The 25,229-nt window shown below is 42.0% G+C and overlaps 1 protein-coding gene across 21 annotated transcripts in view; it reads right to left on the reverse strand.

Annotated features, from left to right (window-relative positions):
• The window catches only part of DCAF1 (DDB1 and CUL4 associated factor 1), a 100,106-nt gene that overhangs the window by 10,060 nt on the left and 64,817 nt on the right, over window positions 1–25,229 (reverse strand). For all 21 annotated transcript variants that reach the window (XR_013527332.1, XR_013527331.1, XR_013527335.1 and 18 more), the window contains 11 exons: window positions 24,708–24,877; window positions 19,319–19,443; window positions 16,509–17,772; window positions 15,453–15,651; window positions 14,908–14,990; window positions 13,991–14,075; window positions 8,200–8,433; window positions 7,251–7,344; window positions 6,587–6,691; window positions 6,247–6,320; window positions 5,635–5,736 (listed from right to left, as the gene is read on the reverse strand). Coding sequence is in view for 15 of the 21 variants with exons in the window: in XM_054246204.2 (XP_054102179.1) it covers window positions 5,635–5,736; window positions 6,247–6,320; window positions 6,587–6,691; window positions 7,251–7,344; window positions 8,200–8,433; window positions 13,991–14,075; window positions 14,908–14,990; window positions 15,453–15,651; window positions 16,509–17,772; window positions 19,319–19,443; window positions 24,708–24,877 (2,535 nt within the window). In the remaining 6 variants the exon portion in view is untranslated. The remainder of the gene's footprint in view (window positions 1–5,634; window positions 5,737–6,246; window positions 6,321–6,586; window positions 6,692–7,250; window positions 7,345–8,199; window positions 8,434–13,990; window positions 14,076–14,907; window positions 14,991–15,452; window positions 15,652–16,508; window positions 17,773–19,318; window positions 19,444–24,707; window positions 24,878–25,229) is intronic.

The following is a 25,229-nucleotide window of genomic DNA, read 5'->3' on the forward strand; positions in this document are numbered from 1 at the left end:
CGGTGAAACCCCATCTCTACTAAAAATACAAAAAATTACCTGGGCGTGGTGGCACACACCTGTAATCCCAGCTACCCGGGAGGCTGAGGCAGAACTGCTTGAACCCAGGAGGCAGAGGCTGCAGTGAGCCAAGTTCACGCCACTGCACTCCAGCCTGGGCGACAGAGATTTCATCTCAAAAAAAAAAATGAATAAAGCTTCCAGTAATTACCAGGTCCAAAAAAGTAAAAACGAAAAATAATTATTTAATGGAAAAGCAAAGCTTAGCCGGGCAAAGCGGGATGCACCTGTATACCTAGTTACTCAGGAAGCTGAGGCAGGAGGACTGCTTGAACCCAGGAGTTCAAGGCTGCATTGAGCTATGATTGCACCACTGCACTCCAGCCTGCGTGACAGAGCGAGATCCCATCTCTTAAAAAAAAAAAAAAAAAAAAACAACAGCCAGGCGCAATGGCACGTGTGTAGTCCCAACTACTTGGGAGGCTGAGGCTGGAGGATCGCTTGGGTCCAGAAGTTCTGGGCTGTAGTGTGCTATGCCAATCAAGTGTACGCACTAAGTTCAGCATCAATATGGTGACCTCCCGGGAGCAGGGGACCACCAGGTTGCCTAAGGGGTGAACTGGCCCAAGTCAGAAATGGAGCAGGTCAAAACTCCCGTGCTGATTAGTAGTGGGATCCCGCCTGTGAATAGCCACTGCACTCCAGACTGGGCAACATAGCGAGACCCCATCTTTTTTTTTTTTTTTTTTAATAGACGGGGTTTTACCATGTTGGTCAGGCTAGTCTTGAACTCCCAACCTCAGGTGATCTGCCCACCTTGGCCTCCAAAATGCTTGGATTACAGGTGTGAGCCACCATGCCTGTCCGAGACCCCGTCTTTTAAAAAAAAAAGGAAATCTTGCTAGAATCCTGACTCAACTCTGACAACATTTAGATAATGTTTTGGATCCAGGGATATTGGGGGTTTTTTTGCAATTTTCTAAGACTTCTTTTAGGGCTTAGAGGAATTCAAGGCCAGGCCATTTTAAATTAAGGTACTAATAAATTCCCCTACAGAAAGAATTCTAAAACTGTTCTCTCCTCAGTTCCTACATCAATTTCACAGTTACCCAAAGCCCCCAAACCCTGCAGATAAACAACCCACCCCTCTCCTTTACAGAGAATAGGTCAACTGGCATAAGCTCCCTCTGCTGCTCTCTGGTCCCCTCCACATCAAAACCTGCCTTCAGCCCTGGTCTAAGGAGGAAGCATGCTGCCCACTCCTGCTCTGGATCTCAGCCAACCCTGAGACCCTGTTACCACAGATGCTTTTCTCATCCCCACCCTCCCACCACCTTTACACTGGCTTCTCACCTTCTATTCCGAGAGGTTCAGTTCTCCAAAACCTAACAAGCTCTTAATCTATAAAGGCTTCAGATGCCTTCTACCTATAGACTTTTTGGAAAGGGTGACCTAACCCTATTCCTGGCCTCCAGGTACTCAGCTGCCACTTGATGACAGGCTCACTTGTTTGCTTGCTCTGTCTGTCCCTATAGCTTTTTAAGAGAGTCATTCTGGCAGGGTACGATGGCTCACACCTGTAATCCTAGCACTCTGGGAGGCTGAGGTGGGCAGATCACCTGAGGTCAGGAGTTCGAGACCAGCCTGGCCAATGAAACTCCGTCTCTACTAAAAATACAAAATTCGCTGGCATGGTGGCACACATCTGTAGTCCTAGCTACTCAGGAGGTTGAGACAGGAGAATCATTTGAACCCAGAAGGCGGAGGCTGCAGTGAGCCGAGATCATACCACTGCACTTAAGCCTAGGCAAGACAGAGCGAGACTCCGTCTCAAAAATAAAAAAAAAGCCATTCAAATCTGATCCTAATAATTTGACAATTTATGAAACAAGTCATATTTTGCTAAATGTATAAATGTCTACATTTTAAAAAATACTTTTTCTGTCCCTAAAAGCTACAGGTTCACTTCAGGGTCATAAATGCTTGTGTTTTTATTTCCTCACTTGCAGAATCTAACTCAAGTTACATATTAATTCTTTAGGGAAAAGAACGTTTCAGGAATCATCACATTCAGCCCTGACCAGGTATGTGTAATCAGTAAAGACTCTTACCATCCGTTTCTAGGCAGTGGAGAACACACAGGAAGCACAGCACACAGTGTGTCCCAGATTTCAAAATGGAGGAGAAAAGAGAGCATTATTCTTTTGTTGAGTTTTTTCTTATAAATTTAAGGTTAACTATAATTAGCTAAAATGTATTGGCTTGTCAAAATCTAGGAACAATAATCAATTACTCATCTTTGGTTTGATAATTTTCCTAAAAGCCAAATCAAAGATGAACTGATTTCTAAAACCACAGACACCAGGCCAGGCACAGGGCTCATGCCTGTAATCCCAGCACTTTAGGAGGCCAAGGCAGATGGATCACCTGAGGTCAGGAGTTCAAGACCAACCTGGCTAACCAGGTAAAACCCCATCTCTACTAAAAATACAGAATTAGCAAGGTGTGGTGATGCATGCCTATAATTCCAACTACTCAGGAGGCTGAGGCAGAAGAATTGCTTGAACCTGGGAGGTGGAGGTTGCAGTGAGCTGAGATCACACCACTGCACTCCAGCCTGGATGACAGAGTGAGACTCCATTTCAAAAAAAAAAAAAAGTGCAAAACACAGATACCAAAGTTCTAATGGATAATAATGAGCGTTGATAGGTGGCTGGCTTATCTCTGCTTTCATCAAATGCCTGAAGACAGGCAGACTAGCAGCCTTGGGAACCAAATATTTATGGCTGTCCCATACATTGTGTAGGTTTTCATTCATCGATACAGCTGTACCTTTCATCCTTTCCTCTTAATTTCCCAACTTATTTTAGCCTAAGGACAAAGAACAACTATCTTATGGCATGTCAATTATATCTCAATAAAGTTCTTTATGCTAGACCATTTTATTGGATGGTGGCTGACCATTCAGGCTGCTGAATTTATTTTGCGATGGTAAAAAGGCAAATTCAAAGGTGTTGGTCACAGGTGCCTATATCCCTGAGCCGTGTAAGTCATACCTGGAACATCTGAGAAGACCTGAGAACAGATATCCAGACTAGGACAAAAGTTTGAATAGCAAATGATTCATAGGAAAATGAAAAGCCTCTAGTTTTAAATCAGATGAAGCTTACAAAGCAAAGTAAAACTAGAGACTGGTTTTCCTACAAACAGAGTTTTTAAAAAATTCAAGCTGGCACACTGTGCACGAGAGGTAGTGGGAAGAAATCTCTCCCTTCTACCCATCTCTCATAACTCACATGAGCTTTTAGATACTGCTGGCTCCTCTTACTCATGAAACCAAGGTTCCTATAGAGCCCATATAGCTAGAAAGCAGTAAAGGAAGGCCTTTCTACACTAGAAAATGCTTGGCAGCAATTGGTGAAGTTGTTTCAAACTCTACAGCCTATTTATCCTTTACCAGGCCCTGAGGAAGGCTTTGTTCTGATCCCACAGTGGTCACCAGCTGCCCTCACACAAGAGTCTCCTCATTCTGCTCATAAGCCCATTTCTTCAGATCATTAATCATCTCTGAGCTCTAATAAAATAAATACATGCTTAGGCAGTCAGAACACTGAAGACCAAGAGAGCAAACACACAGGATTGCAGGTTGAGTCTCTGTTCTAGCTTTTTTACCCAGGTATATTTGATCTAGGTATACTGTGTCACTTTTGATGTACAGGTGATACAGTATTCAAAGGATTTGATTTACAGAACAAATGATATGCTCATAACCTGTAAAGCCCAACAGTAAAACACATAGCAAAATCTCAAACTAGTATAACAAAACACTCTTGCTTAGTTAGCACTAAGTCCTATTAGAGAAAGGACTTGTGGGTCCTTTGCCCTAGTATTAGACTTGCATCCTTATAAAATTACCTTTTGCAAAAATAATCATTTTCAAAAATTCTTGCAATTAAAGAAATATTTTAAATTACGTAGAAGCTGTTTTGGAAGGATGCTAAGAGAAAGCTATTACATTAACCCTAACCATTGAGCATGATTTGTCAAAAAGTAGGGGAGGGATGAGGGCAAGAGACCTGTGGCAATGCGAACTGAGGTAAGTGTACTTCCCCTGGTCCTGTGATGCCACTGCTCTTCATCAAGAGCAACTCTGTGCTCTTAAAGAGGAGACAATGCTTGCTGGGCGCAGTGACTCACACCTGTAATCCCAGCACTTTGGGAGGCCGAGGCAGGTGGTGAAACCCCATCTCTACTAAAAAAAAATTTAAAAATTAGTGGGTGTGGTGGCATGTGCCTGTAATCCCAGCTACTCAGGAGTCTGACACAGGAAAATCACTTGAACCTGGGAGGTGGAGGTTACAGTGAGCCGAGATCGTGCCATTGCACTCCATCCAGCCTGGGCAACAGGAGGAAAATTTCATTTCAAAAAACAACAACAACAACAAAACACCAAGACTAAACAATAAGATAGTAGGGGAACAAACAGAAATGAACCCAAGATCCAGGAAAGAAAACATTTTTAGAGGTTTTAATATCTGCAACAAGAGAAAGTCAAAACCCAGTCATTCATTTTCAACTTTACAGTACTCACTCAGCAATAAATATTTCTCAGAAGATAAGACAAAAGAATCGGCCCTGGAAACATACTCTTGGAAAGAAAAGGTGGTGTGAGCCCTGTAGACTGGAAGAAATCTGCTGAAACTCAAAAGTTTAAGAAACTCTTCAGAACCCATACTGACATATCACACAGGTGAGTGCCTAGCATAATACAACCACAAATTGAAATTCCCTATGAAAACAAAATGCAAAGACTGAGGGACATAATACTATCTACCGACATTTTATGTATGTTTAATTTCTCAAAAGCATCAAAATCTTATCTTTACCTATAAGTTCAACTCTTACCTTAATAATAGACTGCCATAAAACTGAGAAAATGCAAACCAGAATTTTATACAGGTTAAGCCATTTCTACAATCCATCTCAGCAAAGTGACTGTTCTGTTTTTTATTGACATTGGGAATACAAAGGGATGCTTATCTGAAACCAGAACAGGGCACAAAGAAATCTCTGAATGAAAATCAGAGACTGCTAGGATGCGTGTGATGGCTCACACCTATACTCTATACTCCCAGTACTTTGAGAGGCTAAGGTGGGCAGATCACCTGAGGTCAGGAGTTCAACACCAACCTGGCCAACATGGTAAAACCCCGTCTCTACTAAAAATAAAACTTAAAAAAAAAAATAGGCATGGTGGCAGGTACCTGTAATCCCAGCTACTTGGGAGGCTGAGGCAGAAGCATCACTTGAACCTAGGAGGCAGAGGCTGCAGTGAGCCAGACTGCGCCATTGCACTCCACCCTGGGCGACAAGAGGGAAACTTCGTTCTCAAAAATCAGAGATTGCTAAGCTTTAAATTGATCCACAAACAGAATTTACAGGATCATCATGTACTGGTGAAAATCCTGTAATAAAACTTCTGAGTTTCAGTGATCAGAGGTACATGACAGGCCTTATGAGTATGGCAACAGGTAGCAAAGGTTGACTAGACCTTTAAAACCTTCTATAGCAAAAAGCAGAGCCTAATCTCTATTAAGCACTGTTCAGCAGAAAGAAATCTCAAAGACCACTGACCTGGTCCTCCTCTTCATCCTCATCCTCTGCCAGACGCTGCCTGCCCACTTCATACAGCCTGCATACTGTGTCCATGTTCAGGGCATCCATGCTGCCTTGATTCTGGAATAGAACACCCAGTGCACAAAGAGCAGTTAGTTTTCAGAAGGCCCACATCCACACCTCAGCCCTGACTGGTGTCCATGACCCTGACCCAGTAATTATCAAAGCTTCCGATACCCCAAATTCTTGAGCTGACTCTGAAAATGTTATACCGAGGACACAAAAGGAAAGAAAAACAGAATGAAAAGACTCAGGCAGTGAGGGATCAGCATCCTTGGAACAAACCAGTCTTGCTCTAGTGAGAGATCCAGATTCCTCTGAGAAAGGGATGACAGTATGAGTCCAGAAAAAACAGAGAGAGGACACTCTAAGCTGTGTTATATTGGGATTTTCTTATTCTCTTTGTACTGTACATCTCCCAAGACCAATCAAATGAATAGGTTATTAATAATCTACCTTCAGGAATGTATTGACTTTACATCTTATATCAGACTAAATGTCTGTAGTACAACTTGAAAATTATCCTAAACATCAGAACAACAGAGCAGGGCCTCTGCAAGCTCCCTTTACCTCAATGACAGCAAGATAGCAGTCTTTGGTGTCTGTACAGAGGTCAAAGATGTTCCGTTTCACATCAATGGTTGCTATAAAATAGAATGTGAGAAGGTTTGGGATTGGATTATTGCGGTGATCTTAAAACCTACTTTTCCGAGTCATGGCATCAAAAACAAAAAAAAAAACAAAAAAACCTGCTTTTCCTCTAAAGGAATTCAGGATGATTGCTCAAAATTATTTCCATAACTCCTCTGTTTTTCAATAGAAAAGTACAAGCCTCCCAGAAAATGAAGGCTCGTAAATAAGAAACACCAAAACATGACAAAACGAACAATGTCTGTCCCTTCCTGCTTACCTATAGGTTTGTAGTCAGTTGCATTAAATGTTCGGAAAGATGACCCAAAGGGGCTTTTCATCCTCTCTTCCATTAAGTCATCTTCATCATCTGCCTGCAACATAGCTTGAGGGGGGAGAGGAGGAGAAAGCACTATTAAGAATCATAAACATCCCCTCTTCAGAAATGCAGAAAATGTTAATGGCCAATAAAGACAATCTACTTGTATATAGGTGTACATACAAATTCCCTTGTACATAAATCTACTCTGCATCTAGTTAGCTCCTTTCAGAGCATCTTCCTTGCATATCCCATCTATTATTACAAATATCCTCAGCTTCTCATCTACCCCCAAGAAGTGTTACAGTACTTACAAGGCTTACAACACCACAAGAGGACAAGTGCACAAGGTCTTAAGTTCGTAATGATACACTGGAAAATATTGCATGAAGTTTCTTTCCATATAAGATTTCCTCGTTATCTTCAAAGTCGGTTGCCTTTCACCCTAAATCAACCTTATTTTCATCTCCTTTGTCACAATTTGTACTATAAATTTTTTATCTTTTATGTTACAACTTTCAAATGCTTTCTAATTCACAAGTGAGAGATGGTTCCAAAAAGGAAGTATTAAATTAAGTGAAGGGGTAGAGGAGAGGGAAAGAGAATGAAGTATAAGGTTTATTACCTCCATACATCACTGTTCCTGTGTGATTGAACACCACGCGACACTGATCCAGAGCAGGAACAGTATGCAAAAGATGAAAAGTTCGAAGGTCCCACTAGGAGTGGAATGGTCAAGGAAAACTATTTTACATAAAACTTATCTAATCTCATGGAAGGAAATTCTAAAACATCACTTTTTTCCCTCTGCCAGGTATACTTTAAAAGTCGATGAGATCAAAGTGAAACAAATACATGTAGAATGCATATTATTGAATGATGTCTCCGAAAATACCCTAGGGTATCCTCATATACATGAAGGCTTTATGAGCTCTTTTCTTCCCAACAGTAGTATTTCATTTTCCTCTTATGTGGCAACTGATTTTTTTTTTTTTTTTTGAGACGGAGTCTTGCTCTGTCACCCAGGCTACAGCGCAGTGGCATGATCTCGGCTCATGGCATCCTCTGCCACCCAGGTTCAAGCGATTCCCCTGCCTCAGCCTCCTGAGTAGCTGGGACTACAGGCACCAGCCACCACGCCCAGCTAATTATTTTGTATTTTAGTAGAGACAGGGTTTCACTATGTTGGCCAGGATGGTCTCGATCTCCTGCCTTCGCCTCCCAAAGTGCTGGGATAACAGGCGTGAGCTACCGCGCACAGCAGGCAATTGATTTTTATAGAGCAAAAGTAAAATCCTTCTGAAGACAGTTAAAAGCTAATTCAACTGGAGAATTGGGAAGTAGAAAACTGGTCACTCTTACCAAATACATAGAAAACATGCTACTGAAAGTTGTAAGTAGTTACTAACTTTGGCGACAGTGCTTTGGAGATTTCACTAACATTTCAAATCAAAGGACAGGCACCATATTATTACCAGTGTGGATACTTAAACCAGGTATTGGTGGAGAGATAAAACAAATTATTTCTGCACAACAAACCAGACAAGAAGGTAAGACACGAGTGTAAAGGATACAATCTCAGTATTAATGATCACCTCCAATCCATTCGGATGGAAAACACCACTGATGTTCATGTTAAACTTGTCAAACTTGTGGATGGCCTGTGCAGAGCGGACATCCCAGAGGACGCCATCATTTAAGACAAGATCATCTGTAGGATTAAAGGTGGCACAGTTCCTCTTGTAGTTGTTGGCAAGATCTGGGTTAAACAGAGTCAACAGCTTGTTGCCAGTCTGAATATCATAAATCTTTAGAGAAGAAGGGGTAGGAAGAGAAAAATCAGACCAATCCATCCATTTACAAATTTAGCGAGAAAATGTGCAAAGTAGTTTCTAAGATTAACACAGAAATTCTTCATATGGATCAATGATTACCACAGAATACTCCTGAAGGGTTACTTTTCGGAGAAAGGCATCAATGAAATATCCTTTTCTCCTTAAAAATCTCCCAATGTACATATTTTAGCCCCGCCATATTAAAAGTTTCCAAAGTCTATATAATGTACAATCCATGCAGAGACCAGATCTTTCTCATCAGCTTATAGACAGGCATGCTGTAATATTTCCAATCTTTAAAAAAAAAAAAAATTCTCTGTTAATACAGGAACAAATAAGGAGACACCACGAGGAAACAATCAAACAAATCCAGATCATGAGAAAAGAAATCTGTCCTGGTCTCTTCAAAAGTCATTGTCATGAAAACTGGAAAAATGGTTCTTGGCTTTAAAACACTAGTAAGTCCTAACAACCAAATGTAATATGTGAATCTTGGCTGAATCCTGATTGACTGAAAAACTGAAACTAAACACATCAGGAATAATTGAGAAAACTGAGTGAGTATGGACTGGATATTAGATGATTATTTAGGGGATTACAAATTTTCTTAGATTTAATAACAGTGTGATTGTGAAATAAATGTCACTGTTAGGAGACACATGCTGTATGACAGCCGTAAAATGTCATGACGCTTGCAATTTTCAAATGGTTCAGAAAAACACATTTACATAGAAAATAGGGCGAAATATCAAATTGATAAATCTAGGTAGTAGGTATATGAACTATTCTTTTCATTTCTTTGTATATTTGAACATTTTCAAATGAAATGTTGAAGGGGTAAATCTCCCCCCAACACACTTTTTTTTCCTTCCAGACCTATGGGAAGTTATTTACTGATAGGTTTAATCATTTATTTTATCAGGGAGAGCCTTATACCTTAATTACATTTGGTAATAGGAAAAAGTATTGACTGAGCCTGAATTCCTGTTGCAGAAGTAGAGATTGCAAGGTGCCTTCTTTATTTCTTGACCTTGTTGACTTTTTTATTTTTACTTTAAGTTCCAGGATACATGTGCAGAATGTGCAGGTTTGTTGCACAGGTATGCATATGCCATGGTGGTCTGCTGCACCTATCAACCCGTCATCTAGGTTTTAAGCCCCGCATACATTAGGTATTTGTCCTAATGCTCTCCTCCCCTAGCCCGCCACCCTCCAACTGGCCCCGGTGTGTGATGTTCCCCTCCCTGTGTCCATGTGTTCTCATTGTTCAACTCCCACTTATGAGTGAGAACATATGGTGTTTGGTTTTCTGTTTCTGTGTTAGTTTGCTGAGGATGACATCTTCTAGCTTCATCCATGTCCCTGCAAAGGACATGACCTTATTCCTTTTGATGACTGCATAGTATTCTATGGTTTATATGCACCACATTTTCTTTATCTAGTCTATCACTGATAAGCATTTGGGTTGGTTCCATGTCTTTGCTATTGTAAATAGTGCTGCAATAAACATACATATGCATGTGTCTTTAAAGTAGAATGATTTATATTCCTTTGGGTATATACCCAGTAATGGGATTGCTGGGTCAAATGGTATTTCTGGTTCTAGATCGTTGAGTAATCACCATACTGTCTTCCATAATGGTTGAACTAATTTACATTCCCATCAACAGTGTAAAAACATTCCTATTTCTCCACAGCCTTACCAGCATCTATTCTTGACTTTTAATAATTGCCATTCTGACTGGTATGAGATAGTATCTCATTGGTGGTTTTTTGTTTTTGTTTTTTGAGACAATCTCACTCTGTCACCCGGTATGGAGTGCAGCAAGTGGCATGATCTCAGTTCACTACAACCTCCACCTCCTGGGTTCAAGTGATTCTCCTGCCTCGGCCTCCTAAGTAGCTGGGACTACAGGCCCACGGCACCATGCCCAGCTAATTTTTTTATTTTTAGTAAAGATGGGGTTTCACCATGTCGGCCAGGCTTGTCTCGAACTCCTGACCTCAGGTGATCCGCCTGCCTCAACCTCCAAAGTACTGGGATTACAGGCATGAGCCACTGCACCCCACCCTCGATGTGGTTCTCATTTGCATTATTCCAATGATCAGTGATGTTGAGCTTTTTTCATGTTTTTTGGTCACATAAATGTCTTTTGAGAATAGTCTGTTCATATCCTTTCCCCATTTTTTTGATGGAGTTGTTTTGTTCTTGTAAATTTGTTTAAGACTGTGGATATTAGACTTTTGTCAGATGGATAGACTGCAAAAATTTTCTCCCATTCTATAGGCTACCTGTTCACTCTCATGATAGTTTCTTTTGCTGTGCAGAAGCTCTTTAATTAGATCCCAGTTGTCAATTTTGGCTTTTGTTGCAATTGCTTTTGATGTTTTCATCATGAAGTCTTTGCCCATGTCTATGTCCTAAATGGTATTGCCTAGGTTTTCTTCTAGGATTTTTATGGTTTTGGGTTTTACATTTAAGTCTTTAATCTGTCTTGAGTTAATTTGTATATAAGGTGTAAGGAAGGCATCCAGTTTGTTTTCTGCATATGGCTAGCCAGTTTTCCCAACATCATTTATTAAAAAGGGAATCCTTTCCCCATTGCTTGTGTTTGTCTGGTTTTTCAGAGAGGAAACCTGCCCTTTACCACTTCATATCCCTCCCTCAAGCTAGTACCCTACTTTTCTGCTTCATTTTTCAGTAAAACAGTTTAAAAAAAATTGTCCATATTGTGTGTCCATTTCTCCCTTGTTCTCATGAACAATTCTAACAAGGTTATTGCCCCACCAGTGTACAGAGTTTTTGTTGTTGTTTTTGAGTCCGTGTCTCTCTCTCTCTCTCTCTCCCCCCACACCTCTCTCTCTCTGTCACCCAGGCTGCAGCGCAATGCTATGATCACAGTTCACCACAGTCTCAACCTTCTGGGCTCAAAGTGATCCTCCCACCTCAGCTTCCCAAGTACCTAAGACTACAGGTTCGCATCATCGCACTCGGCTAATTTTTTTTTTTTTTTTTTTTTTTTTTTTGTAGAGGCAGGGGTCTCACTCTGTTGCCCAGGCTGGTCTCAGACTCCCATCTCAACCTCCAAACTATTTCTTGACATGGTTAACACATTGTTCAATCAAAGGTCACCTCTCAGTTCTCAGCTTATGCAACTCATTAGCAGTTTCTGATCCAGCTGATCAAACCTTCCTTGAAGCACAGTCTTCCCTTGGCTTCTAGGACACTTTTTTTTTTGAGACACAGTCTTGCTCTGTCGCCTAGGCTGGAGGGCAGTGGCGTGATCTCAGCTCACTGCAACCTCCACTTCCCAAGTTCAAGTGATTCTTCTGCCTCAGCTTCCTGAGTAGCTCGGACTACAGGCATACGCCACCACGCCCAGCTAATTTTTGTATTTTTAGTAGAGACAGGGTTTCACCATAATGGCCAGGAGAGTCTCAAATTCCTGACCTTGTGATCCACCTGCCTCAGCCTCCCAAAGTGCTGGGATTACAGGCGTGAGTTACCATGCCCAGCCAGCATTATCTCCTCTTTAAGAGCACAGAGATGCTCTGGATGAAGAGCAATGGCATCACAGGACCAGGGGAAGTACACTTACCTCAGTTTGCATTGCCACAGCTCTCTTGCCCTCATCCTCATCCCTCCCCTACTTTTTGACAAATCATGCTCAATGGTTAGGGCTAATGTAATAGCTTTCTCTTAGCATCCTTCCAAAACAGCTTCTACTCACAAAGTGCTGGGATTACTGGCGTGAGCCACCAAACTCCCAGCCGGGCACCTCTTTTTCTCAGGGTTCCATTCTGCCTTACTGGTCACTATATTTGATTTCCTTCCCAAGTTCCTCATATGGCAACTCCTGAATACTGGCACATGCCAGGGTTCTGTACCTACAACTTTTCTCTAGTCTCCTTGATGATCTCATATAAGTTCGTGGCTCTAAATTCAATCAGTTGGGGACAGTAACTCATGCCTGTAATCCCAACACTTTGGGAAACCAAGAAAGGTGGATCACTTGAATCCAGGAGTTCAAGACCAGCCTGGGCAACGTAGGAAGACCCTGTCTCTACAAAAATACAAAAAAAATATAGCCAGGTGTGATGGTGCACACCTGTAGTCCCAGCTACTCAGAAAGCTGAGCTAAGAGGATTGCTTGAGTCTAGGCAGTCAAGGCTGTGGTGAGCTGTGATCCTGCCACTGCACTGCAGCCTGGGCAACAGAGCAAGACCCATCTCAAAAACAAATAAATAAATACTATTAATATGTGAACAAGTCTCATATTTATATTTCTCAACCCAAACCTCTCTTCTGAATTCCCAATTTTTTGTTGTTTTTGTTTTCAGAGACAGGGTCTCACTCAGTTACTCAGGCTGGAGTACACTGACATAATCATAGCTCATGGCAGCCTCCAACTCATGGGCTCAAGCAGCCCTCCCACCTCAGCTTCCTGAGTAGCTGGGACCACAGGCATGTGCCACCAAGCCCAGCCAATTTTGTTTATTTTGTGTAGAGATGGGGAAAGTCTCTCTTCGTTGCCCAGGCTGGTCTTGAACTCCTGGCCTCAAGCGATCCTCCCACCTCAGCCTCCCAAAATGCTAAGATTACAGACACAAGCCACTATGCCTGCAACTCCCAACTTTTGTATTCAAACCCTATTCTCTGCTTGAATGTCTAACAGAATGTCAAACTTCATGTGTTGAAAATCCCTGGGCCAAGGCCCCTCATTTCTCCCAGCCTCTATCATGCCTACCCAGGCCCAAACCCAGAGCTCCTCTCATGTGTCAGGTGGTACATCACCCTCCAACCTGGAAGGCTGCTCTTGCTTCTCTCACAAAAACTTGAGTCATACTTTAGGAACTTTATATCCACTCATGTATCCTCTACTCACCCTCCAGTGTCTTCATCTCACTCAAAAGAAAAGCTAAATGCCCTAACCTGCAAGATGCTACTGGATATGGGCCCCTCACTGACCTCAGCTCTTACCCTCCTCTCCTCCTACCTCCCAAGTGAGGGCTTTTCCCTTGCCATTTCCTGTACCTTACACTGTTCCTCCAGGTATCTTCCTGAACCTCACATTTCCTTCAAGGCTCTGCTTAAACATTATCCCATCAGTGATGCTGTCTATCCCAGATAAAAGAGAAGTCTACCCACACCACCAACAAGCATTTCCTAACTCTTACCCTGCTTTCATTTTCTCTGCAATACTTACCACCTAAATTTACCATATATTTGGTTCATTATCTCCCCAATGAGGGTCTATAAAGGCAGGACTTCATTTCTAATCTAAAACTAAGATTTAAAAAGTATATGCAGTGCTAATGACATCCTTCTCAATGTCACATTTAGCCCTTATACATTTTTCCCATACAGCTCAGAACTATATTATCATACTTTTAGATTGTAACTGGAAGGAATATAATTGAATAACTTCTATTTGCCCAAAGGACTTAGGCCCCCACATTCTAGCAAGAAGACTTCAGTATGAACAAATGGGCATAATCAGCTTGAAAACAGTGGTTCTTAAGTACTTACGTGGGCGATGTCACCTTTTGTGCCGATGACCCGATCCTGGGAGTGCTTGCTGAACTCAACATAGTGATCTTCTGTGAAGGAATGCCTATGGACAAACAACAGGAGCACTGAAGTGACAGACCTTCAGGACATACTCCTGGCAACCAACTGAAATATGGGTGACTCCCAGACTCTTGCACAATCACACTAACCTAAAGATCCTGGACTCCCAAAGAGGAAATAATCATACACTTAGATTAAAAAGAAAATTCCTTCTATCAGTTTGTCCAAACAGACACAATAAAATGAATGGGAATTCCTTAGAGAAATGACAAATAGCACACGTGTGTCTTTGAAACATGAAGTAAAGGGGCCAGGCATGGTAGCTTACTCCTATAATCCCAGCATTTTGGGAGGCTGAGCCAAGTGGGTCGTCTGAGCTCAAGAGTTCAAGACCACCCTGGGCAACATGTTGAAACCCTATCTCTACCAAAATGCAAAACATTAGCCAGGTGTGGCGGCACACGACTGTGGCCCCAGCTATTCAGCAGGCTGAGGTGAAAGGATCACTTAAGCCTGGGAGGCAGAGGTTGCAATGGGTCATGCTTGTGCCACTGCACTCCAACCTGACAAAGTGAGATGCCGTCTCAAAAAGAGAAAGAAAGAAAGAAGACAATGTCCTATGTGAACAAGGGAAAATACATAAATTCTGGGTCAGGGTCTGCTGCATAATAATGTACATACCTCATAAAATAACCTAGGAATTAAGAAAGATAACATCTTATTATTAAACATGAGTCTCAGATGAGGAAGAGAGAAGTTAACAATAACTGACAGCATTCCTCTTTCCTCAAAAGGCTTCCAGTCTAAGAACCAAATGAAGGGGATATAAACTAGGTAAATAAAGCATAGATCAGGATCCAAAAGCAGATACATACTTCATATCAAATACTGATTTCATTCCCCAAAGTGCAGACAAAGGCTGGCTCCAAGAAGCAGACGTCAGCAGCAGGGACCCATCCTAAAAGAAGCAGGTCCAAGGTGGGTAACCATGCATTTACATACATGTAGATATCACTACCTATCATTAGCATTTTTAAATATATGCATAAAAATGTTGTTGAATTAAAGAGAAAATTTTAAAACACCCAGAAACCAAGAAATGGTCAGAGGCCACTAGGATTTGAATGCATATAACTATAGTGTCCTCCTAGAAAATAACTACAGAGAATGTTAAATTCTACTGAACTAGCCACAAAAATAGAATAGTTAAAAGGGAGGGGGGGGAAAATGAGAAGATGCCAAAGATGGTTCCTTTCTTCCTAATAACTCTGCCATATTCCTCAGTCTCCATCTGAAATATGAGCCAACCTCAACTAGACTTTCTAGTTGAGGACTCATTTAAAATAGAGAGCTCAATAAAGGGTAAGCCTCCTTTACTCTAGTCCATCAATTCATCTTAGAAGAATGACTGAACCCTTACCCTGGAAGGTTCAAGATGTGTAATGGCTGAGTTGTGACAGTTATAGCTGGCCTCCTCTTGTCCACTAAACACGTTATAGAGCTTCAGCTGCCCTGTGCAGGTGCCGAGCATCAGGAACCGCTCCCGTGCTGAGAATGCACAGCAGGTGAAGCCACTCTCATCTTCATTGGCTTCCCGGAACACTGAAATAGGACGGAATCTAAGCAAAAAAAGACAGAATCAGAGGCAAAGAATATGCAGGGGCTCAGAAAAAGCAAACTGCTGGGATGGAAGAAAAAGCACAAAGCAGTAATATTTCAAATGGGTTCTTCCAAAATCACAGTGACTTTCACTGCTTTTTATTTGAAATAAGAAAAAGATTTCCATTTACAAATTTAAATAACAAAAATTCCCATGTTTAAGCCAGATGCAGTGGCTCACGCCTGTAATCCCAGCACGTTAGGAGGCGGATGTGAGTGGTAGTCAGGAATTCAAGACCAGCCTGGCCAACATGGTAAAACTCCGTCTCTACTAAAAACGCAAAAATTAGCTAGATGTGGTGGTGCCCACCTATAATCCCAGCTACTCAGGAGGCTGAGGCAGGAGAATCACTTGAACCTGGGAGGCAGAGGTTGAAGTGAGCCAGTATCACACCACTGTACTCCAGCCTAGGCAACAGAGACTCTGTCTTGAAAATAAGAAAAAAATTCCTTCCCATGTTTAAAACCTGAGATCCCATAACCTTTATGTAAGATTTGTCAAGAATCAGAACAGGAAGCAATCTGTACCAGCACAAGTTTGGAAGCCTCCTTATGGACAGTAATTTCTAGATTCTAGAAAATACACTAGTTGAGAGGAGAAAGATATTGATATACAGGATTGTATCAATATACTGCCAACAAGCACACAAGGAACCCGTGGTCGATAAAAGGTGATACAACTACATTGTTCCTGTATTATATACAAAGTGACAATCAGTGGTATTTCAGGCCAACTATGCTGATAGGGCCCAAATAGTTTGATTTACATAAAAGAATCATTCCAATTCCCAGGGAGTAAGAAGTGGCCTCTTCTTACCTGCTAAAGATAAGGTGCCTATCAAAGCATCCACCATCCACCCCTCCATACTTTGGAAACGATGCCCTGCGGTTTAGCCTTGAGGTAAAGTTTATTGGCGCTTGCCGCCTCTGTTTTGGCTCAGGACATTGGTGAGGAGTAAAGAGAGAGAAAGGTGGGCAGGTAGCAACTGGATTCTTGCAGCGAGCATGTTGTTCTCTAAGATATTCTGTGATTATACTGTCCAGCTTAGGTGGGGAAGGAAGATGTCTGTCCAGCTGCTTTTTTATGGCTGGGCTTTGGCCGTAGGCACCATGGTCCGACTTCTGCCGCAACACTCTGATTTTCCTGCCATTGCAGGGTGATGGCCTCTCTCTGATAAAACTGATCCTACCAATCAAAGGGGAGTTGCCTGCATAAGATGGGCCAGGCAGAGCTAGTGGACCCTGGGGGGGTCGTGACTGAGGATGGGCAGTGGGGGCAGAAGGGGCAGAGGGACCCACGGCAGCATGGGTGCCTAGTCGAGTTGCAATGCCATTAGCAATACGAGGGGTTCGGGGAAGAGAGACAGGAGAAGCAGCAGCAGTGACTGGGGTAAAGGCAGAAGAATGGGAGGCAGCAGTCATGGGCAGGTCAGCCTCTTTCGTTAGCACAGTTGCTGTTTCTCCAAGCCCTTTAGAAATAAGATGGTTTCGTATCAACAAAAGCAGCTCTTTCTCAGGGAAGGAGATCCTTGACTGTGCAACAACATCTGCTTTCTGCAGTCGTGCTAGAGAAACATCAGTGCCAATCAGCAGTGGTTTTCCTGACACCCGTTCAATGAGTTCAGCAGCATACTTGCAGAACTTGACATGGTCACTACGCTTGTCCTGCAGCACAGGCTCCTTCATCAGCTGCTGGATCTGGCAGCTGCTGAAAAGGGGCAGTTTACTGATGATCTGCCGGACAGTGCTACTGCGAGACAGGCCCACAAGGGCCTTGCAGGCCAGGGCCCGAATCTGGTCTGCATCTGTGATGGGCATCTTAATGGACAGTAAGGACAGAAGCACCTTGATGCCGTTGTTGGACTGAACCACATTCCACATCTTGGCCAGGGTGTGCTCACTGTTTTTGGGGTTCTGAGGCAGCTTTCTCCGAGGAGTACCAGAGATAAATTTGCCAATACTGGATATTCGGTTATCCGGGCCACACACACAATTGATGATAATCTGAAGTGCTGACTTCTGAATTTCAGCATCATGGATGAAGAACTCACCCTCAGCCACTCCCAAAATAATGCTGATACCTAATGGGGAAAAAAATTATGTACACTCATCATAAAACTAATGGCCAACTTCAATAGTTGTTCCAAAGTCAAAATTTGGTGTTCCATTCACTTTGTTTTACTTAAAAAAAAAATATTACTTTTGTAAAAACTGCAAGGAATTGTTTAAAGTACAATTAGTTCTACTACAATGTATTTTTATGATATAATATCTCATATGCAGTTATTAAATAGGAAAATGATGTCATAATTATGGAAAAGTCATCAAGCTTCATGTGCAATTTTTTCTGGTTATTTATTTACTTTGAGGCAGAGTCTCACTCTGTCACCCAGGCTGGAGTGCAGTGGAGCGATCTTGGCTCACTGCAACCTCCGCCTCCCAGGTTCCAGTGAGTCTCTTGCGTCGGCCTTCTGAGTAGCTGGGATTACAGGCAACCGCCACTATGCCTGGCTAATTTTGTATTTTTAGTAGAGACAGGGTTTTGCCATGTTGGCCAGGCTGGTCTCAAACTCCTGACCTCAGGTGATCCATCTGTCTTGGTCTCACAAAGTGCTGGGATTACAGGTGAGAGCCGCTGCACCTGGCCTTTCTGGTTGATTAATTTTAATAAACTAAAACTTTAGGAAAGGAGAAAGCCCTCAGTTGGGCTGCTACTGTGGAAGCAGAATCCTTTCCACTATATTTTAATAAAATTAAATACAAATGCCTGTGTCTTAGTTCTATTCTGCATCTTGTCTCCAGTCACATGACTTCCCATGCTCACCCCAGCAGTGCCCTGATCAGCCTTGCTCTTAATAAAGCATATTATCAAAGTATATTTTCCTTTTTTTAAATGTATGATGGTTTCTACCCATTTTGAGCTACTTGCCAATTACTGATTCAGGTTACAAAATTGCTTACTTTGTTATTTTCTCCCTTTTATTCCTGGAAAGCTGTTAAGTTTTTACTATCTGCCTCAACTCATGTTTCCCACATATTTTTAGTGCAAAACTGTTCAGAATGTAAGCTTTCAGGAAAGCTATAATGTACCAGTATAGCAGAAATGCCAGTACTACTCAGAAAACCTAAGTTTACCAGCATGACTCTCTTACATGAATCTGTGTGGTACTACATTTGTATTTTTTTTTTTTTTTGAGACGAAGTTTCGCTCTTGTTACCCAGGCTGGAGTGCAATGGCGCGATCTCGGCTCACTGCAACCTCCGCCTCCTGGGTTCAGGCAATTCTCCTGCCTCAGCCTCCTGAGTAGCTGAGATTACAGGCACGCGCCACCATGCCCAGCTAATTTTTTGTATTTTTTTAGTAGAGACGGGGTTTCACCATGTTGACCAGGATGGTCTCAATCTCTTGACCTCGTGATCCACCCGCCTGTATTTTTTTTTAATTAGTTCGTATTCTGCTGAATGGTACTCCTTACAAAGGACAGACAATCCGCCCCCCTCTACTACTTTTTGTTCTAAAATCCCCAAATTAGGTCAGGCAAGTAACCATGACCAGAGTAGCAAAAAAGAAAAAAAGAAAAAAAAATCCAGACCAAGAAACAACAAAAATGACAAAGTACAACCTACCTACAGTAGAGACTGTAGATCCAGCCTCATCCAACACATCCACTGACTCTGCTAACTGGAGCTGGATTTTTGGCACCACAGTAAGAATAGCCAGGACATCCAAAGCAAAGCGCACAGTATCATTCCTGGACAGGAAGAATAATTAGTCAAAGGGAAACTAGAATAAAGCCACAAGAAACAAGAGAAACAGAGAGAGAAACAGACACACACACACACACACACACACACACACACATGCACGCACACACACTAGATCAAAACCGCTACCAGTGTGGCTGTATCTCAAGCTGTGGCATAGAGAGAGGATTTTATAGTCACCATGACATTACTTCCAATAATTAAGCAATGGAATTTTTACCTATCAAATTTCTAAGATAAAAAAACAGAATAATCCTTTCGTCCTAGTGAAAATATATAGAGACACATGCTCTCAAAGTTTTGGTGAGAGTAGAAATTACCACATTCTTTCTGGAAAGTAATCTGGAGGTCAGGCACGGTGGCTCATGCCTATAATCCCAACACTTTAGGAAGCCAAGGTGGAAGGATCACTTGAGCCCAGAAGTTTGAGACCAGACTGGGCAACATGGTGAAGCCCTGTCTCTACACAAAAAAAAAAAAAAAAATTAAAAACTCAGCCAGGTGTGGTGGCATGTGCCTGTAGTCCCAGCTTCTCAGGAGGCTGAGGTGGGAGGACAATCTGTGGCCAGGAAGTTGCAGCTGCAGTGAGCCGTGATTATACCACTGCATTCCAGCCTGGGTAAAAGAGTACGAGCCTGTCTCCAAAAACAAAAAAAGGAAAAAAGGAAGCAATCTAGAAATATGAAACAAGATTCTTAAAATATTCATAAACCTGTCCTAGGTAGGAATTTCACCTCTAACAATCTGTCCTAAAGAAATAATCAGGCCAGGTGCAGTGGCTCACACCTGTAATCCCAACACTTTCAGAGGCCGAGGCAGGGGGATCAGCGGAGGTCAGAAGTTCAAGACCAGCCTGGCCAAAATGGCAAAACTCCATATCTACTAAAAAAATGCAAAAACCAGCCAGGTGTGGTGGTGGGCACCTGTAATCCCAACTACTTGGGATGCTGAGGCACAGAAAACTGCTTGAACCCAGGAGGCAGAGGTTGCAGTGAGCCAAGATTGCACCACTGCACTCCAGCCTAGGCAACACAGAAGACTCTGTCTCAAAAAAAAAAAAACCAAAAACCGATAATAATAATCAGAAGCATTTATGTATTAAGATGTCCATTAGCCACATTATTAAAGTAGCAAAAGAATGAGACAACCCACATAGACAAGAGCAACACATGTGTTACAGTATAGTACACTCATAAACTATAGCCATTGACAATCTTTTCTTTTTAGTGTAATGGCGTGATTTCAGCTCACTGCAATCTCCACCTCCCAGGTTCAAGCGATTCTGCTGCCTCGGCCTCCTGTGTAGCTGGGATTACAGGCATGCACCACCAAGCCTGGCTAATTTTTTGTATTTTTAGTAGAGACGGGGTTTCTCCATGTTGGTCAGGCTGGTCTCGAACTCCTGACCACAGGTGATCCGCCCGCCTCCGCCTCCCAAAGTGCTGGGATTACAAGCGCGAGCCACCACGCCTGGCCGACAATCATTTTCAAAGAACCCTAAAGAATGAAGGAAAGGGTTCAAAATACAACATTAATTATATTAAAAATGAAAGATATAAAATTCAAAATCGGAAAATACCAAGTACTTGCAAGAAACTAGAGAAATGTTGGATGTCTTTTGTAATTAAAAAGGAAAAAAGGCTGGATGTGGTGTCTTACATCTGTAATCCCAGCACTTTGGGAGGCCAAGGTGGGCAGATCGCAAGATTAGGAGTTCAAGACCAGCCTGGTCAATATGGTAAAACCCTGTCTCTATAAAAATACAAAAATAAAAAATACAACAACAAAAAATACAAAAATAAAAAAAGTATAAAAATTAGCGAGATGTGGTGGCACATGCCTGTAGTCCCAGTTACTCAGAAGGCTGACGCAGGAGAATCACTTGAACCCAGGAGGTGGAGGTTACCGTAAGCTGAGATTGCGCCACTGCACTCAGCTTGGGTGACAGGGCAAGACTCCACCTCAAAAAAAAAAAAAAAAAAAGTAGAGAAATGAAAAATCCTGTATGTTGCTGGGGGATGAAAATGGTATGAACATTTTTAGAAGCAATTTGGCAATATCCAATAAAGGTAAAAACACAAGACACCCGACAAACCAGATGCTAGACATCATATCCTCAAGAGAGCCTCCAAAAAGAGGTTCATGATACCATTTAATAGCAAATAAACTAGCAAACAAAAACAATAAATTAGCCATCAATGGCAGAATAAAGTGCAGTATAGAAACAACAGCATTTTAAATAAATATGAACATATAGAAATCTCAAGAATATAAGAGTAAAAAAAGCAAGCTGCAAAAGATGAATTTAGGAAAATATATAATTTTAAAACATGTAAAGCAGTACTATGTTATTGTTTATGAACACAGATACATACAGTATAAAAACATGAGTGGGGAGAATATGGTTCAAATTCAGAAGATGGGTCACTCTAGGGAGGCAGAAAAAGTATTGAGGGAAAGCAAATACAACAACATGCCAATCCTGGTTAATGCTGGAGCAGTTGTTATACTATTCTCCGTACCTTTCTATATATTGAGAATAGTCATTAAAAAGATGAATTTGATTAAAAAGTTTAATATCAATTATGTGTATTTACAAATATTAAAAAGACTGGAAGGAATTTAACAGTGGCTAAGAGTAATTTTCTTTTCTCTTTAAAAGATTCTGCCTATTGAAAAGCAGAAACATTTGTTAACTTTTATAAAAATAAACTTTTAAAATCAAGGATTTTTAAAAAAATAATCCAAATACAGGCCCAGACAGTGTTTCACACCTATAATCCAGCAGTTTGAGAGGCTAAGGTGGGCAGATCACTCAAGGCCAGGAGTTCGAGACTAACCTGGCCAACATGGCAAAACCCTGTGTCTCTACTAAAAATACAAAAATTAGCTGGGCTTGGTGGTGCGCGCCTGTAATCCCTGGTACTTCAGAGGCTAAGCTATGAGAAATCACTTGAACCTGGGAGCTGGAGGTGGCAGTAAGCCACAATCGTGACATTGCACTCCACCTGGGACTCTGTCTCCAAAGCCAACAAAAAACAAATACAGATGTACCAGTTAAAAAATGTATTTAGTCAGGCGTGGTGGCTCACGCCTGTAATCCCAGCACTTTGGGAGGCCGAGGCGGGTGGACCACGAGGTCAAGAGATCGAGACCATCCTGGTCAACATGGTGAAACCCTGTCGCTACTAAAAAAATACAAAAAAATTAGCTGGGCATGGTGGCGCGTGCCTGTAATCCCAGCTACTCAGGAGGCTGAGGCAGGAGAATTGCCTGAACCCAGGAGGCGGAGGTTGCGGTGAGCCGAGATCGCACCATTGCACTCCAGCCTGGGTAACAAGAGCAAAACTCCATCTCAAAAAAAAAAAAAAAGTATTTATACCCTTCCTGGTTATCTTGTGAGCTGTCATCATCTTTTTATTTTGAAGACAGAGTCTCCCTCTGTCGCCAAGGCTGGAGTGCAGTGGCACAATCTTGGCTCACTGCATCCTCCACCTCCTGGGCTCAAGCAATCCTCCAACTCAGCTCCCTAGTAGCTGAGACTATGGGCAGACGCCAACACACCCAGTTAATTTTCGTTATTTATTTTTTTTTTTTTGAGACAACGTCCTGCTCTGTTCCCCCAGGCTGGAGTGCAATGGCATGATCTCAGCTCACTGCAACCTCCACCTCTTGGGTTCAAGTGACTCTCCTGCCTCAGTCTCCTGAGTAGCTGGGGTTACAGGCATGCACCACCACATCCAGCTAATTTCTTTGTATTTTTATTAGAGATAGGGTTTCACCATATTGGCCAGGCTGGTCTCGAACTCCTGACCTTGTTATCCACCCACCTCAACCTCCCAAAGTGCTGGGATTGCAGGCATGAGCCAGCAGGCATGAGCCAGCAGACCTGGCCAATTTTTGTATTTTCAGTAGAGATGGGGTTTCACCACATTGCCCAGGCTGGTGTCAAACTCCAGACCTCAAGTGATCAGCCCACCTCGTCCTTCCAAAGTGCTGAGATTACAGGCGGAGCCACCATCACACATGGCCCACACTTTTTTTAATACATAAATGTTTTTACATTTTTAATTTCTAATACAGTAAACATCGATAGATACAACACAAAAACAAAAGCCCTTTAGAGTTCTCAGTAATTATTAATATGGTAAAGGTATCCTAAACCAAAAAGTTTAGTAACATCTGCTCCAAGAGTACCTCACTATATTTAAATCCTGGGATTTAACAAACAAGCTATATTCTCCCTAAATAAATAAGCCCCTCTCTTATCTTTATGGCAGTGAGTGAACAGGAAAAGAAGGTCAAGCACTCTGTTTATTAACTTTGTTACTATCTTCTCTTAAGACCCCATATTTTTCAAAATGAAGTTTTATTTTTTACATTATCTTCAAATAAAACCCACCCAGTTTCCTGATTACATCAGCCACCCTTTTCTGGGCCTTGTCCTGCTCTGCCTTCAACTAATTTGTGAAAATCCTAACAGTGTATTGAATTCCAAGAGTAAAAGGACAGTTTTTTTTTGTTTTTTTTTTGTTTTGAGACAGTCTTGCTCTGTCACCTAGACTGGAGTACAGTGGCATCATCTTGGCTCACTGCAACCTCCACCTCCCTGGTTCAAGCCATTCTCCTGCCTCAGCCTCCCGAGTAGCAGGGACTATAGGCAAGTGCCACCACACTCAGCTAATTGTGTGTGTGTGTGTGTGTGTGTGTGTGTGTGTGTGTGTGTATTTTTAGTAGAGATAGGGTTTCACTGTGTTAGCCAGGATGGTCTCGATCTCCTAACCCCATGATCTGCCTGCCTCGGCCTCCCAAAGTGCTGGGATTACAGGCATGAGCCACCACAACCGGCCTAAAAGTACAATTTTATATGAACGCAATATAAACATTATATATGACTGCCAAATAGTAGCAAGACACTTAAAAGTCTAAGTACTGAAGAATCCTAGATTCCAGCCTCAAGACGACTTTAACTCCAGCTCTGCAGCTGTGGCTATATAAATCGTGTATCTTCTCTGACAGGACAGATGCTGATTCTTGCCTATTATTCAATATTTACAATCACCAAGATTGTATATATAAATAAGCATGCTATAAATTAAAATCATATTTTCATGCTTAATTTCTCAGATTCAAGTTCAAAATTTTAATTCAATTCAACAAATCTTTGCTAAGCATAAGCCATGTGCAAACCAACATCAACTTTAGTAAAAAGATGCATCAAACTTCATCTAAAATCTCTCTCTGGTCCCACCTTGCATAATAGGTCTTCCAATTGCAGGCAATAGAAATAAGCTGCAACAAGAGCTGCACACAAGAAAGTTTGAGGAAGACTTCAGCTGGTTCCCAATATAGTTGCGCTGGGCCATATTCTATCAAAAATTCCATCATTTCCACAATCTGTTCATGAGTATAGGAACATGCCTATAAGGAGAGATATATATTATTATTATATATAACTCTACATCTACCTACTACCTTCTCAAGCACAGCTCACTGGTCAAGAGATTTTATTTTATTTACTTATTTATTTCGAGACAGGGTCTCACTTTGTTGCCCAGGCTGGAGAGCAGTGGCTTGATCACGGCTCACTGCAGCCTCAATCTCGCAAGCTCAAGCCATCCTCCTGTCTCAGCCTCCCACATAGTTAGAACCACAGGTGTGTACCACCATGCCCAGAAAATTATTTTATTTTTCATAGAGACAGCATCTCACTTTGCTGCCCAAGCTGGAATGCGGTGGCATGATCATAGCTCACTGTAGCCCTGAACTCCTA

This window comes from Callithrix jacchus, chromosome 15 (assembly GCF_049354715.1).
Source record: "Callithrix jacchus isolate 240 chromosome 15, calJac240_pri, whole genome shotgun sequence".
Lineage (NCBI taxonomy): Eukaryota > Metazoa > Chordata > Mammalia > Primates > Cebidae > Callithrix > Callithrix jacchus.